General features: G+C 39.2%; 2 protein-coding genes across 6 annotated transcripts in view; one reads left to right on the top strand and one right to left on the bottom strand.

The window, feature by feature from the left end:
- Positions 1–361: 361 nt before the first annotated feature.
- Positions 362–14,900, top strand: PMPCB (peptidase, mitochondrial processing subunit beta). Its single transcript, XM_032276363.1, has 13 exons — positions 362–497; positions 1,546–1,686; positions 2,427–2,513; positions 3,180–3,309; positions 6,810–7,008; positions 7,373–7,452; positions 10,248–10,360; positions 11,639–11,782; positions 13,005–13,165; positions 13,987–14,072; positions 14,440–14,528; positions 14,669–14,744; positions 14,827–14,900. Exons 1-13 carry the CDS (start codon positions 399–401, stop codon positions 14,889–14,891), a joined length of 1,470 nt encoding a protein of 489 aa, XP_032132254.1. The 5' UTR covers positions 362–398; the 3' UTR covers positions 14,892–14,900.
- Positions 14,901–15,391: 491 nt separating this feature from the next.
- Positions 15,392–16,666, bottom strand: part of DNAJC2 (DnaJ heat shock protein family (Hsp40) member C2) — a 36,073-nt gene continuing 34,798 nt past the window's right edge. For 3 of the 5 annotated variants that reach the window (XM_032276362.1, XM_032276359.1, XM_032276361.1), the window contains 2 exons: positions 15,958–16,112; positions 15,392–15,540 (listed from right to left, as the gene is read on the bottom strand). In XM_032276362.1, coding sequence (XP_032132253.1) covers positions 15,466–15,540; positions 15,958–16,112 — 230 coding nt within the window. In that variant the 3' untranslated portion in view covers positions 15,392–15,465. Of the gene's footprint in view, positions 16,113–16,666 lie in introns of all 5 variants that reach the window. The other 2 variants (XM_032276358.1, XM_032276360.1) reach the window with 1 other exon arrangement.

The raw sequence follows: 16,666 nt of genomic DNA, 5'->3' as shown, positions 1-16,666 counted from the left end.
ACATCTTTTCCTCCCCTCGCTGCATCTGACTCTTCCACTAGACTTTTCCTTTAAGGAGAGTGACTTACGGATCTTATTTCACTGTTTTCAATTCATTCCATCCACCAGTGAGATACATTGCATCAGGTTACCTTTCACTCCACCGCAATTGTGCCTTGCAGTTAGTAGGCGATCAATAAAATAACTGGTGATACAGGGACTTCCTGCAGACTCCCCAGTTCGTGTGATTTGGTAAAGACCGTTCAGCAGCATTGGTCGGGACCTGATTCTTTTCACGACCGCTTCGAGGGGTGTCATTTCCATCATGGCCACAAGATGGAGCCCGCCTCCCTGCTCTGGGACCTCAGGTCGTAACCCCGGAAGCACATTCTCTGTCCTCCACCTTCCTTCTAGCAGACATGGCGGCGGCAGCGGCTCGAGCAGTCCTGTTACCCGCGGCGCGGCGGCGGTTGTGGGGTTTCAGCGAGAGGCTGCTGATCCGAGGCGCTGCAGGACGGGTGAGCTTCCCTCCCCTTGTCTGGGCGCTGCTCGGGGCCAGACCCGGTCGGGCCGGCCCTAGTCTCTCTCGCCGGACCCGGCGCATCGCACCTAAGAGTCGGTGCCACAGATCCGAACAGCAGGTCCGGCAGGGCCTCCTCGACCCGGACCTGCCGGGCGCCAGGCAGCCTGGGGCCGCTGAACTGGCTGGAGGTGGCTGGCTTTTGGCCACCCGCCAGGAAACGTGCCACTGACGTGTGGAATGACCCTGGTTTTCGGGTCCTCCCGCGAGCTACTGAGGATGCATGGTTGACCACTAAAAACAGTGCTTGCAAATTGCGGAAAACTAATAAGTAAATGGTTACCGCTCCAGAGTTCTGTTTTTGCCTGGGACTGAGCTTCGACCTCAGCCAGGCTTCCCGCGAACCTGGACATCGCCGAAGTAAAATTTTGTATGTGTTAAATTAGCATTTTTCTCATGAGAGAGTCTCTGCCTTTCGGCAAAGGGACGTGAGACTTAACATATGTATAAAAGCAAAGAAAAACTGCTGAAAGGTGAATAGTTTCTGGCCGACAAGCCAGTCAGCTGGAGTGCATTTAGAACATCAGCCTATCTTCCTATTCTCTTTTTCTATTGTTTCCACAACTTGTTGCTTTTCTTGAACAATGAGAACCCGAGGGTTCTATCTTGTGTGTAGGTAGCTTTACATCTTTTCCCTCCTTTTCTTTCTCCCCCTTCTCTCCCCCGCTTGTTTTCTCCATAATGAATGTAAAACCTATCTAGGATAGGTAGTGAAATAAAGTCAGTTTCTCTGTATAATGCTAATAACTGCTCATCTTCCCTGAGGGAAGGGCATGTTTGTAATCACGTTGCTGGCTTTAGGACAGTGGCTGGTGACAGAAGTTTCTAGGCCAGGCAGAGGGGTAGATCCCAGTGGAACCAAAATTCAGGAAGAAAGATTCTTTTGTGGAGAGAGCCTATTTAAGATAGATTTGGTTTAAAGTCAGCATTTCATGTCAGATTAGTAATGTTTTGCTTTGTCTTTTCCACTTCCTACCCCCAACCAGTCATCATATTTTGGAGTGAATAGATTGAGAAGTACACAGGCTGCTACACAAGTTGTTCTGAATGTCCCTGAAACAAGAGTAACATGTTTAGAAAGCGGACTTAGAGTGGCCTCTGAAGACTCTGGGCTCTCAACATGCACAGTAAGTGACTCAGGCAACCTTCTCTAAGTGACCGTTTGTTTAGCGGAGCAAATTGTTAATTTTAATCTTTAGCTTTTTCGTTGGCTGGTGGTTGAAAAGGGGTGGCAGTGATTTTGCCTTGACAGGTTTCCCTGAGTCTTGAACCGTTTCTTCCAGTGATACTTAATAGGGTACATATGTATCCTGTTGCACTGTTTGCCTCTTGTTCTTGTAGATTACTGATTATTATTAGTAGTATCGATAATAATGGAAGAGGTATATTTGCCGGGCTGCTCTGCCAGGTGTTTTTACGTATGTCTTATTTGCTTTTTTAAAGCAATTCTTTTTAGTGGGCGTCCTCACACGTGTTTATAGTTAAGGAAGTGAGAGAAGTTAAATGGTTTTGTTCAGGTCCCTCAGCGAATACATGACAGAGCCAAGATTTCAACTGGTTTTCTGACAGTCTCTGATGTTCTTTATATTACATTTATTAATTTGTTGGCTTAATGAGTTGGGCAAAGAATCCTTAGTGAAGGTGGCAGGTAGATATTTGTAGCACCCAGCATTTGTAGCACCCAGTAGTAGCCTGATCAAAACTTTTCAGTCTCATAGTTCATAGGAGTGAGCTGTCAGTTCGCTCAGGTCAAGAAAATCTTAGTGTTTAGACCAGAAAGCATTTGTCAGAAAAAGGAAGGAGAAGGTTCCCAGCAACCTCAAATAAATAAAATGATTTTATTTAATTGTTATTTGATTGCATTAAGGTTGGACTCTGGATTGATGCTGGAAGTAGATATGAAAATGAGAAGAATAACGGAACAGCTCACTTTCTGGAGCATATGGCTTTCAAGGCAAGTTGTAAGACTTTACAAAAACACACTCTTTAAGAGATTAAGCACAAAGTTTCATTCTTTAGAGGCAAGGAGAGCTCTTTCAGTAGTATAACATGTTTTACGTTTATTTTTCCAGGACAGTATCTAAAATAAGTACTAATAATTGCTTTGGAAAGCTGAAATGGAAATGTTCTCTTGGGATGCAGGGGTCATCTGAATGTATACTATTTCTGAAGCCTGATGTACTTTATTAACAAAAAAATTTTTTTTTGAGATAGGATCTGGCTCTGTTGCCTAGGCTGGAGTGCGTTGACACAATCTCTCCTTACTGCAACCTCCACTCTAGGCTCAAGCCATCCTACCACATTAGCTTCTGGAATAGCTGGGATTATAGGTGTGTGCCACCACACCCAGATTTATTATTTATTTATTTTTTGGTAGAAACCGGGTTTCGCCATGTTGGCGAGGTTGGTACCAAACTCCTGGGCTCAGTCTGCCTACCTCAGCCTCCCAAAGTGCCAGGGTTACAGGCGTGAGCCATGGTACCCTGCCTGATGTACTTTAGAGACCAAATTTGACCCTGCATGAAACTAACTTATGTCCTCCATATTTATGATCTGAAGTGTTTAGAATAGGAAGGATAAAGGGAGGTTTCATAATTTGTTTTTCCTCTTTTATTTCAAGGGCACCAAAAAGAGATCCCAGTTAGATCTGGAACTTGAGATTGAAAACATGGGTGCTCATCTCAATGCCTATACCTCCAGAGAGCAGACCGTATACTATGCCAAAGCATTCTCTAAAGACTTGCCAAGAGGTATTGTTATTATTTATACAGCAGATAATATAATTTTTATGAGAATCAGAAATTAGTACTATTTTTATTATGTCTCTTGTAAAAGAGTAAGCCCCAGAAATGTGAAAATATGAACCTGAACTCTGGGTGAGGGTACAGCAATCTTGTGTGTGTGTGTGTGTGCGTGCGTGCGCGCGCGCGTGCATGGTCGGGGAGACAGAGTTTCGCTGCTCTGTCTCCCAGGCTGGAATGCAGTGGAGTGATCTTGGCTCACTGCAGCCTCTGCCTCCTTGATTCAAGCAATTCTCCTGACTCAGCCTCCCGAGAGCCTCCTGGGTAGCTGGGACTACAGGCGCTTGTCATCACACCTGGCTAATTTTTTGTATTTTTACTAGAGACAGGGTTTCACCATATTGGCCAGGCTGGTCTCAAACTCCTGACTTTGTGATCCGCCCGCCTCGGCCTCCCAAAGTGCTGGAATTACAGGCATGAGCTACTGTACCTGGCCTATTTTTTTTTCTAAATATGACAAATAGTAATATTATGGATAATATTATCATATGGATGATAATATTACTATTTGTAATATGAACATGATTTTATGAACATGTAGCAATAAAATAGAGATTATTTGGTGGAAATAAAAGTTACTTTGACAGAATAGCAGTTTGTTGTAGTTACCATGTTTGTAGACTGTTTTGACTGTCTTAAAGTTATTTCCCAGTGGAAAAATTAACAAAATTTAGCAGTTTTAGAGCTAACTGGTAAAATTATTATTATTTTTTTTTTAGAGAGAGAGTCTCACTCTGTCACCCAGGCTGGAGTGCAGTGGTATGATCTCAGCTCACTGCAACCTCCGCCTTCTGGGTTCAAGTGATTCTCTTGCCTCAGCCTCCTGAGTAGCTACAGGCTCCTGCCACTATGGCTAATTTTTGTACTTTTAGTAGAAATGGGATTTTACCATGTTGGCCAGGCTGATCTTAAACTCCTGATCTCAAGTGACCCACCCACCTTAGTCTTCCGAAGTGCGGGAATTATAAGCATGAGCCACTGCACATGGCCACTGGTGAAATTATTAACCTTTACGGTCCCTCTGTAGTTGTTATTACTTTGCAATTTTTGGGTTCCTAATAGGCTTTCATTAATAATGTTTAAATGGCACTTTACACAAGTATTGTATATATATTATCCATTTGGTCCACATAGGTATTTCCACCTTGCAGTTGTGGAAATGAAAGCCCAGACTCTGACTTGCCCAGGATTGCATAGCTATCGGGTGACTTACTGTGGACTCAAGTGCATGTCTTCTGACTACATTCATTTACTTTGACAAAACAACAAAATAAGAAACCTATCACCTGTAAATAACTAGAATATTTAATATGATGCCCTAACTCTTGCATTGAAACAAAAATGACAGCAACCATGGAGGGTGTGCTGGTTTGAATAACAAAGCCAATAGAAACAGTTTTTGTCCCAGGACTAATTAGGGACCGAGAACATAGGGCTAGGCCAGGCCTCTCTAACAGTTGTTCATTCCAGCCCAGTTCATTCCTTTACATACACAGAACAACAGGGAAGACAAAAATGGGAAACAAAAAGGAAGGGTGATGTTGAAAAGACTTTTCCCTCTTTTCTCCTGGCATGTGGCTGGGAAGGACAGAGCCTCTTCTAGTGGGTGTGGAAAAGCAGAGGGGGATCTCCTTGAAGAATACAAAATGGGAGTGCTCTCTGAAGCAGCTCCAACTTTGGGGATTTACTTGCGGTTTTTATACCTTCAGCTGGTTGAAGCTTGGTATATGAGGTAATAGATGTTCAGACTAATGGTCTCCAAGTTTTTATAATCACTTATTACTGGTAAGAAAGTTGATCATATATCCTTAATGTATGTATACTTGTAAGTTAAATACATGTGCGACTATACTAACCTACATTAAATATAAATTTTTTAAAAATATTCAGATTAAAACATAAAGACTGGGAAATAGGAGTTCTCCTCCCCTCCTTTGGAAACTACCAGTGTAGACCACCAATCCCACATAAAGGAGGATTTTCACACAGGAATTTTTGTCCTTCTGTCTGTGGGCTCTTCCTCACCTATCTTACTGGACCCTGGTTCTCTCACCTGGGCAGATAGGTTTTATTTGGTTTTACATATAATTTTTTCCTTTTGGTCATGATCTCAGCCACAGCTTACCGTAATAGTCTGTTTTGTCATATTCTTAGTATTTGAACATAATCAGTTCTGAGACAGTGCCCTTTAAAGTGAACTTAATTAGGCTGGGTGTGGTGGCTCACGCCTGTAATCCAAGCACTTTGGAGGCCAAGGTGGGTGGATCACCTGAGGCCGGGAGTTCAAGACCAGCCTGACCAACATGGTGAAACCCCGTCTTAAAAAAAAAAAAAAAAGTGAACTTAATTAAAATAAGGAACAAAAGGTTACAGTAGAGTAAAAAAATGAAACCTAAACCGGACACAGTGGTGCATACCTTTAGTCCTGGCTACTTGTAGGAAGCTGAGGTGGGAGGATTGCTTGAGTCCAGGAATTTGAGTCTGGCCTGTGCGGCATAATGAGACCTTGTCTCATTATGGAGACATAGGAAAAAAAAGAAACTTACGATTGTAAGTTTATTTAACATAATTGTATTAATGACATTTAGATTATGATTGCAACTATGTACTAATTCTTCAATAATGAATTACATATTTTTTTTGGATGCACTTTTTCTGATAAAATTGCTTAATGGCTTAATATGACATCTTCCACTTCACTTTTGGCTTTTTGCAAATTAAGGTTTGAGAACACACAATTCTGCAAGTTATTCATTTGGGGGCTTATTTTCGATTATAAGGATTCTTTTCTCACTCTGTTGCCCAGACAGGAGTGCAGTGGCGAAATCTCAGCTCACTGCAACCTTTGCCTCCCAAGCTGAAACCATCCTCCCATCTCAGCCTCCCGAGTAGCAGGGACTACAGACGCATGCCGCCATACCCAGCTAATTTTTGTGGAGACATGATTTTGGCATGTTGCCCAAGTTGGTCTCCAGCTCCTGAGCTGAAGCCCATCTTGGCCTCCCAGAGTGCTAGGATTTTAGGTGTGAGCCTGGCCAGTTCTTTGCTTCTTAACATAGCACTCTCATTGCTGTGGAAACTTGCATAGTAAATATCGGGTGATGAGAATCCTGTGTATATATGTAGCTAGATATTTTCAGACTAATATATATTGCTTTGTAGTTTTCACATAGAACAATTTATATTAATAGGCTTATTTCCATAGCATTTTTGAAGTAGGTAGAGTCGTTACAGAGTGATGGCAAATTTATAATTTTTTCCCAAGGGAAAAGTCTTTTGTACTATAGGGATAAATTTTAATTTTGTCCTTTTAAGTATAATATTTTTCTCCTAGCCTAATCATTTAATATCGAGTGATGGTGTCAGTGTCATGATTTCTGATGTTGGTTTAATAGATGTTAATAGTGAAAGATTGCTGGTGTTTCTTCTTATGTTTTATTTTCAATTAGCTGTAGAAATTCTTGCTGATATCATACAAAACAGCACACTGGGAGAAGCAGAGATTGAACGTGAGCGTGGAGTAATCCTTAGAGAGATGCAAGAAGTTGAAACCAATTTACAAGAAGTTGTTTTTGATTATCTTCATGCCACAGCTTATCAAAATACTGCACTTGGACGGACAATTTTGGGACCAGCTGAAAATATCAAGTAGGTATAACTCTCAGAATTTCTTGGTGGGTAAGGGAATTTATGAATTTTGAAAATTAACATTTACAAACTTTGAAAAAGTATGTTTCAAAAAGTCATTTTCCCCTGGTAATCCGAGTGAAATTGTAGTTAGCTATCTTTTAGTCCCACCTACCTCCCAATCGTGTGAGTTCATAGGTATTTCTGGAATAAACAAGTAATGGTGTCAAATCTTTTTTCCTTGATGTAAAAAAGTTGAAGCTCTTTGATGTGCTGCCTATATCCTATTTCCAACTGCATTTTAGGATACTGTTATGGCCCAATTTGATTTCAGGTATATTATGTCAATTTGTTTCCTTTAAAAATTGTTTTACTTCATTTGCAGATCTGTAAGTCGTAAGGACTTAGTGGATTATATAACCACACATTATAAGGGGCCAAGAATAGTTCTTGCTGCTGCTGGAGGTTAGTCAATTTAAATTTCTACACATATTTTAAACACAGTTGCTGGAGTGATATGCCAGTTTGATCCCATTGGGAGATATCCTAAGAATTTTCATTTACATAGCAAATAACTGTATTTGATACTGTGATGGGGAATGTGGAGCACTGGAGCCAGACTTTCCCTCTATTTTTTTTTCTGCAGAGCACATTCCCAAACTATAAACACATTATAAAAGAGGTTTAGTCAAAAAGACCAAAGCCCATGTCATTGTCAGACTTCTCAGATTCTTCTTTCATTGCTTCTACTTTCTTCTCTTCAGCTGGAGCAGCAGCAGTGGAGGAGCAGGACCTCCTGCTGGTGCAGCACTAGCTGCTGAAGCAGGTCCACCAGCCCCTACATTGCAGATGAGGCTCCCAGTGTTGACGTTGACCAGGGCCGCCTTCCCCTCTATTTTTTTTTAAAGTAGGTTTCATTTATAGAAAGATTTAGTGAACTGTTCAATACTTAAGTGTACATACATAGTAGAACTTCCAAGAAAAGGGCAAATGAGTGAACTGGTAGACAGCTGGAAGATAAGTGTTCTGTACTTTGAGAATTTCTCGAGATTATAAATTATTTCTTGAGAACCAACTTTGTCCTTGTTTAAGCATGAATGGGTATGTTGTTCATTCTTTCATTTGTTCAATCATTCATTTAATAGATCTAATTTTTGGGAAAGGGAAGCACATAGGAGCCATGAGACTGTTGAATGGGAATCCAAACATGCAGGTGACAGCAGAAGGTTTTCTTGAGGTCCTGTTTGAAGCCAGTGAATGAAAAAACAAATTACAGCACATATTGCCAAATTTCCTGGCAGTCTGAATCTAGGCAACAGTATATTTTAATGGGTTTCCACTTTTTTTAAAATATATATATATTTATAGAAATAGAGATAGAGTCTTAACCATGTTGCTGAGGCTGGTTTTGAACTCGTGAGCTCAAGTGATCCATCCACCTTGGTCTCCAAAAGCTTGGGGATTACAGGCATGAGCCACTACACCCAGCCCGGTTTTCATTTCTCTATTTTTTAATATTAGAGCAAAGTGAAGTTTTCTTTCATGTTGTAAATTTAATTTTTCTCTTTTTAGAAATTATAATTTAAAAATTCTAGTTACTCTGGATTGATTTCTGACCTAATTACTTTGGGGTAATGGAGAGGATGAAAACATTAAATACCAAACATGTTATTCATTGTAGCACCTAGCTAAAGTCATGTTACCTTCATTGTATGTGACAGGAAGTACACTCTGAAATTCTCTTAAGTAACATCGTTTCTACAATGGCTCTTGCTGACTGGGTCTTAAACGTTTGAAACTTGGAAATGGGACAAGAGACTTGTTATGTGGGTCCTCAATAACCAAACTTTCTGCGATCTTTCTGCCATTGTTGGTGGCATATGGACAGAATGACTTTTACTTTGGTTCACGGGTTCATTTTGACATAGCTGAAGTTGAGATATCATTAGTTTAATGGCTTGTTGTAGATTAATTAGTATTCATCTTAAATACATAAGTGACATAGTGCCTTATAAATTATATGATTGCATCTTAAATTCAATGAAATAGGCCAGTTTTAAGTTTCTACTGGCCTCTGAATTATTGTCTTGGTTACCATTTAACTCTTCTAGGTTAATCTTCAGGCTTTTACTTGTCAAACAGTTTTTTGTATCCTAGCTTCATTTATTATAAAATTGTAATTTTATATTTTAAGGTAAAGAATCTTACCATAATATATTTTAAAGCCCTCATACATGTCTAAAATTTTTTAAGTTTATATATTTGTGTTTAGGAATCTTTCACATTATTTGTTTGGGTCCCAAGTTCAGATTGTAAGGGATATGGAGCGTTAAGTAATTCCTAAGTTTTTGCATTTGGATACCTGTGGATGTATTCAGAAATTAGATGACACTATTGTGTTCCTAGTTCTGATAGCAGAGTGCAGAGAATAAAGTATATCTGTGTATCCAGCTTTCTTTTATTTATTTGATTTTATTTATTGTAGAGACAGAATCTTCCTCTGTCACCCAGGCTGGAGTGCAGTGGTGTGATCTCAGCACACTGTAACCTCCTCCTGGGTTCAAGCAATTCTCCTGCCTCACCCTCTTGAAAAGGTGGAATTACAGGCACCTGTTGCCACGCCGAGCTAATTTTTGTATTTTTAGTAAGATGGGGTTTCACCATATTGGCCAGGCTGGTCTTGAACTCCTGATTTCAAGTGACCTGACCACCTTGACTTCCCGCAGTGCTTGGATAACAGGTGTGAGCCACGGCATCCGGCTTTTATTTTTTTATTTATTGAGACAGTCTTGCTGTGTCGTTCAGGCTGGTCTTGAACTCCTGAACTCAAGTGATCCTCTCACCTCACCCTTGAGCCACCATGCCCAGCTCCAGCTTTACTTTAATTAGATAGAGCCCATATTTGTATTTTCCACTAAATTTTTTTTTTGAAAATTGGCATTTTTTGCTAGTTTGCATCCTAGAAGTCTTTATAATTTAATAGAATATGATTTTGTCAAAAGTGGTGTTTTCAAGTTGTTTTATTCTTAGCTGTGAATCCATTGGTCTGTTGATGAAAACTGAGTTGCTCTACAATGAGAAAGAAAGCGTGCAATCCCAAGCTTTGCAACACCAAGGAAATAGGTGTGCTTTGTGAGCTTACTCTTAAATAATGGCTTTTAGTAAGTGCAATAGTTCATGTGTAATGTACATCACATTATACCACATTATAAACTATATTGCAGCTAGATAACATGTGAAAATATTTTCTTTCGATTTAGGTGTTTCCCATGATGAATTGCTTGACTTAGCAAAGTTGCATTTTGGTGACTCTTTATGCACACACAAAGGAGAAATACCAGCTCTGCCTCCCTGCAAATTCACAGGAAGTGAGGTAGGACAAGCCTCCCAGCTAGTATTTAGCCTGTTGGATTCCTTGTGTTGTATTTACACATAAGTATATAAAATGTGCTTATTTCCAGTAGGAATAGAATGGAGTAAGTAAAAGGCTTACACTGAAACACATAAAAAGGGAAGAGGATGTACTCATTTGCTTACATTCCTTCCTTCTTCCTGTTCCTTCACTACCTATTTTCCTTTCCTAAGGAAGCAAGTTTGTTTTGCTTTTAATTTCTTCATTCTAGTCTGAAAGGAAGCAAGGTTTTAAGAGCAGTTTATAATTTGGTCTTTTTGTGCTTTTTCTTTGGCACTATGCCCATTTATATATTGTAAGAGCTGAAAGTAATCTTTTAATTAAACTCCGTATTTTGACTTTCACTTCAGTTTTACTCTTGGCTCAGTTTTGCCCACAGTATGTTTTGGGGGCTAGTAACTGTTAGAGCCAGAACTTGCAGGGAATCTGCTAGTTATCAGCTAGCTTTAAGCCTCATAAGAGGCTTAATTTGCCATGTTAAGGATGATGCTCAAAGTAGTATCTGGGAAATGCCCTGATACTAGCAGTTGTGTAGAACTGTATCATTGGCAGTACAAAAATAAACCTGTAATGTCAATATGAAATTTCAGTAGAAAAATTTAGATTGAGGCTAGGCACGGTGGCTCACGCCTGTAACCCCAGCTCCTGGGGAAGCTGAGGTGGGTGTATCAATTCAGGTTAGAAGTTTGAGGCCAGCCTCACCAACATGGTGAAACCCTGTCTCTACTAAAAATACAAAAATTAGCTGAGCGTGGTGGTGCATGCCCTATAGTCCTGGCTACTCAGGCAACTGAGGCAGAATTGCTTGAACCTGGGAGACAGAGGTTGCAGTGAGCCAAGATTGTGCCACTGCACTCCAGCCTGGGTGACAGAGCAAGAGTTGGTTTCAGGAAAAAAAAAAAAAAAAAAAAAAAAAAGCAAAAGAAAAATCAGATTGACAAACATAAAGGATAGATTTCTACCAGTGAAATAATGCAACACTTTTTGACCATGTAAACCATGTGGTGGCTGTCTGTAGTAAAATCTTTTGGGAAGAGTAATTTTTCCTTAACCCATGAAATTTTTCTAGATTCAACTATACGATGTAATGAGGCCTGATAGTTAAAAAATCAAAATAGAGTCCTGGTGAGCATTTTAACTTTGTAATTAATGGAACTGGTGATTTTTTGTTGTTAATAAGCATATTATATACAGTAATGGTAATCTTAATTAGAGGTCCCCCTGCTTTATCTTAACTAGATTCGTGTGAGGGATGACAAGATGCCTTTGGCATACTTTGCAATAGCTGTTGAAGCTGTTGGTTGGGCACATCCAGATACAATATGTCTCATGGTTGCAAACACGCTGATTGGCAACTGGGATCGCTCTTTTGGAGGAGGAATGGTAAGTGACTTTAAAAGAAATTTTCCATAACAGATGGAAGATGATCGTGTTTTCCTAAATATAAGTTCTTTTAAGAATCCTTTTTTAAAGTGGCAAAATAGAGCCTTGTACTGTGAATTCTGACTTAAAAATATAAACTATAAACTGATCCTGGATTGCATGTGGGCCAGAAAAAAACATTTTCTTTGCCAAGTTTATTAGTGGCATAATTGGCAAAATTTGAATAAGGACAGAAGAATTGGCTAAAAGTACTGTATCAATGTTAACCTCCTAATTTTAATAGTACAGTAGGCCCTCTATAGCTGTGGGTTCCATATCCATGGATTCAACCAACCATAGTGGAATATTTAGGGGAAGAAATGGATGGTTGCGTCTGTACTGAACATATAGACTCTTTTTGAGTCACTTCCTAAACAATATATTAACTACATAGTATTTACATGGATTTGGTATTTATCTAAAGATAATTTAAAGTATATAGGAGGGTATTCTTAGTCTGCTTATATGCAAATACTACATACACCATGTTACATGAGGGCTGTAGCATCAATGGATTTTGGTATCCACAGGGATCTGGAAACCAATTTCCCACAGATACTGAGGAACCATACTGAGGTGATGTAAAAAAATTAATTTCCTTGTTTTTCACGAGTACATACTAAAGTATTTAGTACATATATTCACAAGAAGCATCACATCTAAACTCTGAAACAGTTGGAAAAACTTGTATAAAGAGAATAGAGGAAACATGGTAAAATAACAGGCAGTTTGGATAAAGGGAATTCTTTGTTGTTTTTGCAACTTCTTTTTTAGTTGGAAGTATTTCAAAACATTGTATAGATTTGTTTTTACTCGTAGATTTCCCCCAAAATACATTTCCTGTACATATCTTAAGCTTCATATGTAATATAATTTTGAATCTTTATCCATAGCCAAGAGCCCTATAAATTGGGTTGATAATTGCAATCTAGTTTTAGAATTAGGTACAGCTACTACATTAATTATAAGGATTCATTGCTTTTATATCATGAATTTCTCCAGGGGGTGCAGTGTGTGAGATAAGCGCAGTTCTTAGTTGGCTGAGCCTTTACTACTGAGATGTTGAATAAAACTGGGAAATTTAGCCTCTAAGGATATTAACTGTTTTCCACACATTTTTTTCTTTCTGGTATTTTGGATATGTGTACTTAAAATTATCTTGGAATTTTTTTTTTCCTTATAGAATTTATCTAGCAAGCTGGCCCAGCTCACTTGTCATGGCAACCTTTGCCATAGCTTTCAGTCTTTCAACACATCCTACACAGATACAGGATTATGGGGACTGTATATGGTTTGTGAACCAGCCACCATTGCAGACATGCTACATGTTGTTCAGAAAGAATGGTGAGAAAATAGCTTTAAGTAAATTTTGCTTTTAATTTGTTTTAGACTGATTTTTTCTACGGTGATTTGTGGTAGTTTTACCTTTTAATTAAGAGAACTAGATAAACAGTAGTTACCATGTTTTTAAAGATTGCAGACATTTTTTTCCTAAGTCTCAAGATGTGAAGCTAATATATACGGTAGAAAGTTTTAATGTTTCAGATATTCAGAAAAGTGACCCTAAAAGTTTAAAAGCCAAATAGAAGTTGATGGGAAAAATGTCTCTGAAAGTAGTCTGGCTTGGAAGGGAAAGTAAATCTGAAGTTGCCATTGCTAAAAGAAAAGTATATTGACTCAGTAGATGGGCAGAAAGGCTCACAACTTCTTGGAAAACTTTTAGCTCTGGTTCCTTTCCCCCACTATTCTTAACTGGCTTACATCTTTCTAAATCTAGTCAACTAGGATGTAAAAATTAAGTTTAAGTTAGACTCAACTCATTGTTTTGAGAGACCAATGAATGATCCACTGACTTAATCCATAGCATATCAGACACCAACAGATGGGAATTCATGAAGTCTCAAGATGCTTAAAGCCTTTCTGAAAATGTGAGCCTATTTGTATTAAACCTTTATCTGCTAATGTGTAGATATGTTTACATATCATTATTGATAAATTAACAATACTAGGGAAAATCAAGAATCATTTTAGCTTTTGCTTAGCATTGGGATTAAATCATAATCACCTGTGTGTCATGTGTAGAATATGGCATCTTAGATCATTAACTAATGAAATACAACATTTTCCAACTACTTGATAATACTGTTTTTCCAAATGATTTTTAGGATGCGACTCTGTACAAGTGTCACTGAAAGTGAGGTTGCACGAGCCAGAAATCTTCTGAAAACGAACATGTTGTTGCAGCTTGATGGTAAAAATAAAGACATAGGTTCCTTTTTCTTGTTGAGACAGAGTTTTGCTTTTGTTGCCCAGGCTGGAGTACAGTGGTGCAACTTTGGCTCACTGCAACCTCTGCCTCCTGGGTTCGGGCGATTCTCCTGCCTCAGCTGCCAGAGTAGCTGGGACTACAAGCACCCACCACCACACCTGGTTAATTTTTTGTATTTTTAGTACCGACAGGATTTTACCATGCTGGCCAGGTTAGTCTTAAACTCCTGACCGCAGGTGATCCGGCTCCCCTGGAATTACAGGCATGAGCCACCGCGCCCAGCCACAGGTTCTATTTTTGTATGGTTGATCTATATTCCAACACTTAATTTTTCCTTCTCTTTAAACAGGTTCAACTCCAATTTGTGAAGATATTGGTAGGCAAATGTTATGCTATAATAGAAGGATTCCCATCCCTGAGCTTGAAGCAAGAATTGATGTAAGCAGTCCTTAGTTATTATTGGGGTTACAAAAAGCTGAGAATATATATCTTTTATCTTGCTTTAGTTTTAAAAAGTTCCAGGTATAGACTTTGTCTTTACTACAGAAAGCTGAATGACAATGTCTTCCATATTTCAGGCTGTGAATGCTGAGACAATTCGAGAAGTATGTACCAAATATATTTATAATAAGAGTCCAGCTATTGCTGCTGTTGGTAAGCCTGCCTTCTTTTCTTCTATATAAAAAGTTGGTCAGGTACTTTGAATTCTTTTAACTGTCTCCTTTTTAATCCTCAGGTCCCATTGAGCAACTACCAGATTTTAATCAGATTTGCAGTAACATGTGTTGGCTTCGTGATTAAAATGCTCCTGATCAAATTTTTTGAGCCGGGCATGGTGGCTCACGTCTGTAATCCTAGCACTTGGCAAGGCTAAGGTGGGTGATTGCATGGTCAGGAGTTCGAGACCAGCCTGGCCAGCATGGTGAAAACCCCATTTCTAGTAAAAATATAAAAAATTACCTGAGCGTGGTGTCGTGCACCTGTAGTCCCACCTACTTGGGAGTCTGAGGCAGGAGAATCGCTTGAACCTGCAGGCAGAGGTTACACTGAGCCAAGATTGTGCCACTGTACTGCAGCCTGGGCAAGAGAGTGAGACTCCATCTCACACACAAAAAACTAAGACCTAGAAAAAAGTAAAAAGAAACATGTATATACATTTGGAAATTTAAATGAAATACTGTATCATACTTTCAAAGGATAAAAAGACTACCCCCTGAAGGTGGTTTTGCATCAGCGGTCAGTCCTTGTCCTCTGAGAAATTATGTTGGAAGGAGCACACTTTCAATTATTACCATAGGTATATTTTAAGAATGAAAATGTTTACAGTATTTTCAGTTTTATTATAAAAATGCACATAACAAAGATTGTCATTAAGTCATTTCTTGGCTCTACTTGCATTCAGCACTTGTTCTTGAGCAGCTTTCTTTGCTTTTACCATCTCAACAAGTTCCTAGGAAGGGAGAAAGGTGTGATTTGAGAAGTCAGAATTTAAAAACAGACATTTTAATCTAGTGTTCGATATAAATATGTAAAAAATTCAAGATTCACTATCTGCCAGGGCTAGAAAGTTTCTAGGGCTGCTAATTTCTTCCTAATAATATTGGCCCCATAACTACATAACTACTGGTATTGAAATAAGGACTATATTAACTGCTTAATAGACATAAAATATGACCTGAATTCTATAACCTAGACTATATAACCCTAAATACCACTGATTTTATTTCCTCTCTTGGAAAAAAGATGGAAGTGACATGGCAGTATTTCCTGCTCTTCTCTCCTCACTTCACAATACCAAAATAAATGATACTATATAACCCAAGTTACAAGTAAAAATAAAACAATCTATAAACTCTAAATCTGCAACCTTGTATCGTTTCATGCAGTCCTTCTTTGTCCTGCCAGGCACAGCTTCTGCTATTTTCTCCCATCTTTCAGGTGTATTTACTGGGTATGTTTTCAAAGCTTGTTCCAAAAGCTTCTGTTCTTCTGTTGTCCAAGGGATGAAGTCCGTATATGGACCTGTATAAGAAAAATTTTTGAAAACTTAACTTGATTGGTTAAAAAACTGTTTTAAGAACATGTGCCCAGACAAGTCTTGCGGTCTTGCGGTCCACATGTGTCTGCTAAGTGCCCATTTCAATCTGGGATGTGTCATTTTGAAAATAAACTTCTAGAGATGAGAGACACATATAGCCCTCTGCGTGTTAATAAAGAGAAAAAACAGATAGTTCACATCCCAGAAAATAAAACATCTCAAAGGCTTTTAAAAAACACAATAGTGGGCTGGGCGCGGTGGCTCATGCCTGTAATCCCAGCACTTTGGGAGGCCGAGGCAGGTGGATCACGAGGTCAAGAGATCGAGACCATCCTGGTCAACACGGTGAAACCCCGTCTCTACTAAAAATACAAAAAATTAGCTGGGCATGGTGGCGCGTGCCTGTAATCCCAGCTACTCAGGAGGCTGAGGCAGGAGAATTGCCTGAACCCAGGAGGCGGAGGTTGCGGTGAGCTGAGATCGCGTCATTGCACTCCAGCCTGGGTAACGAGTGAAACTCCATCTCAAAAAAAAAAAA

Source organism: Sapajus apella, unplaced genomic scaffold (assembly GCF_009761245.1).
Source record: "Sapajus apella isolate SASKATOON/1434 unplaced genomic scaffold, GSC_monkey_1.0 scaffold7, whole genome shotgun sequence".
In the NCBI taxonomy this organism is placed as follows: Eukaryota; Metazoa; Chordata; class Mammalia; order Primates; family Cebidae; genus Sapajus; species Sapajus apella.
This window is presented reverse-complemented; position numbering and strand designations above follow the sequence as displayed.

Coding starts and splice junctions, on each gene's coding strand:
- PMPCB (XM_032276363.1), top strand. CDS start 399: ATGGCGGCGGCAGCGGCTCGAGCAGTCCTGTTACCCGCGGCGCGGCGG. Junction 7,009..7,372: donor GGACCAGCTGAAAATATCAA/GTAGGTATAACT, acceptor CTTCATTTGCAG/ATCTGTAAGTCGTAAGGACT. Junction 7,453..10,247: donor AGTTCTTGCTGCTGCTGGAG/GTTAGTCAATTT, acceptor CTTTCGATTTAG/GTGTTTCCCATGATGAATTG.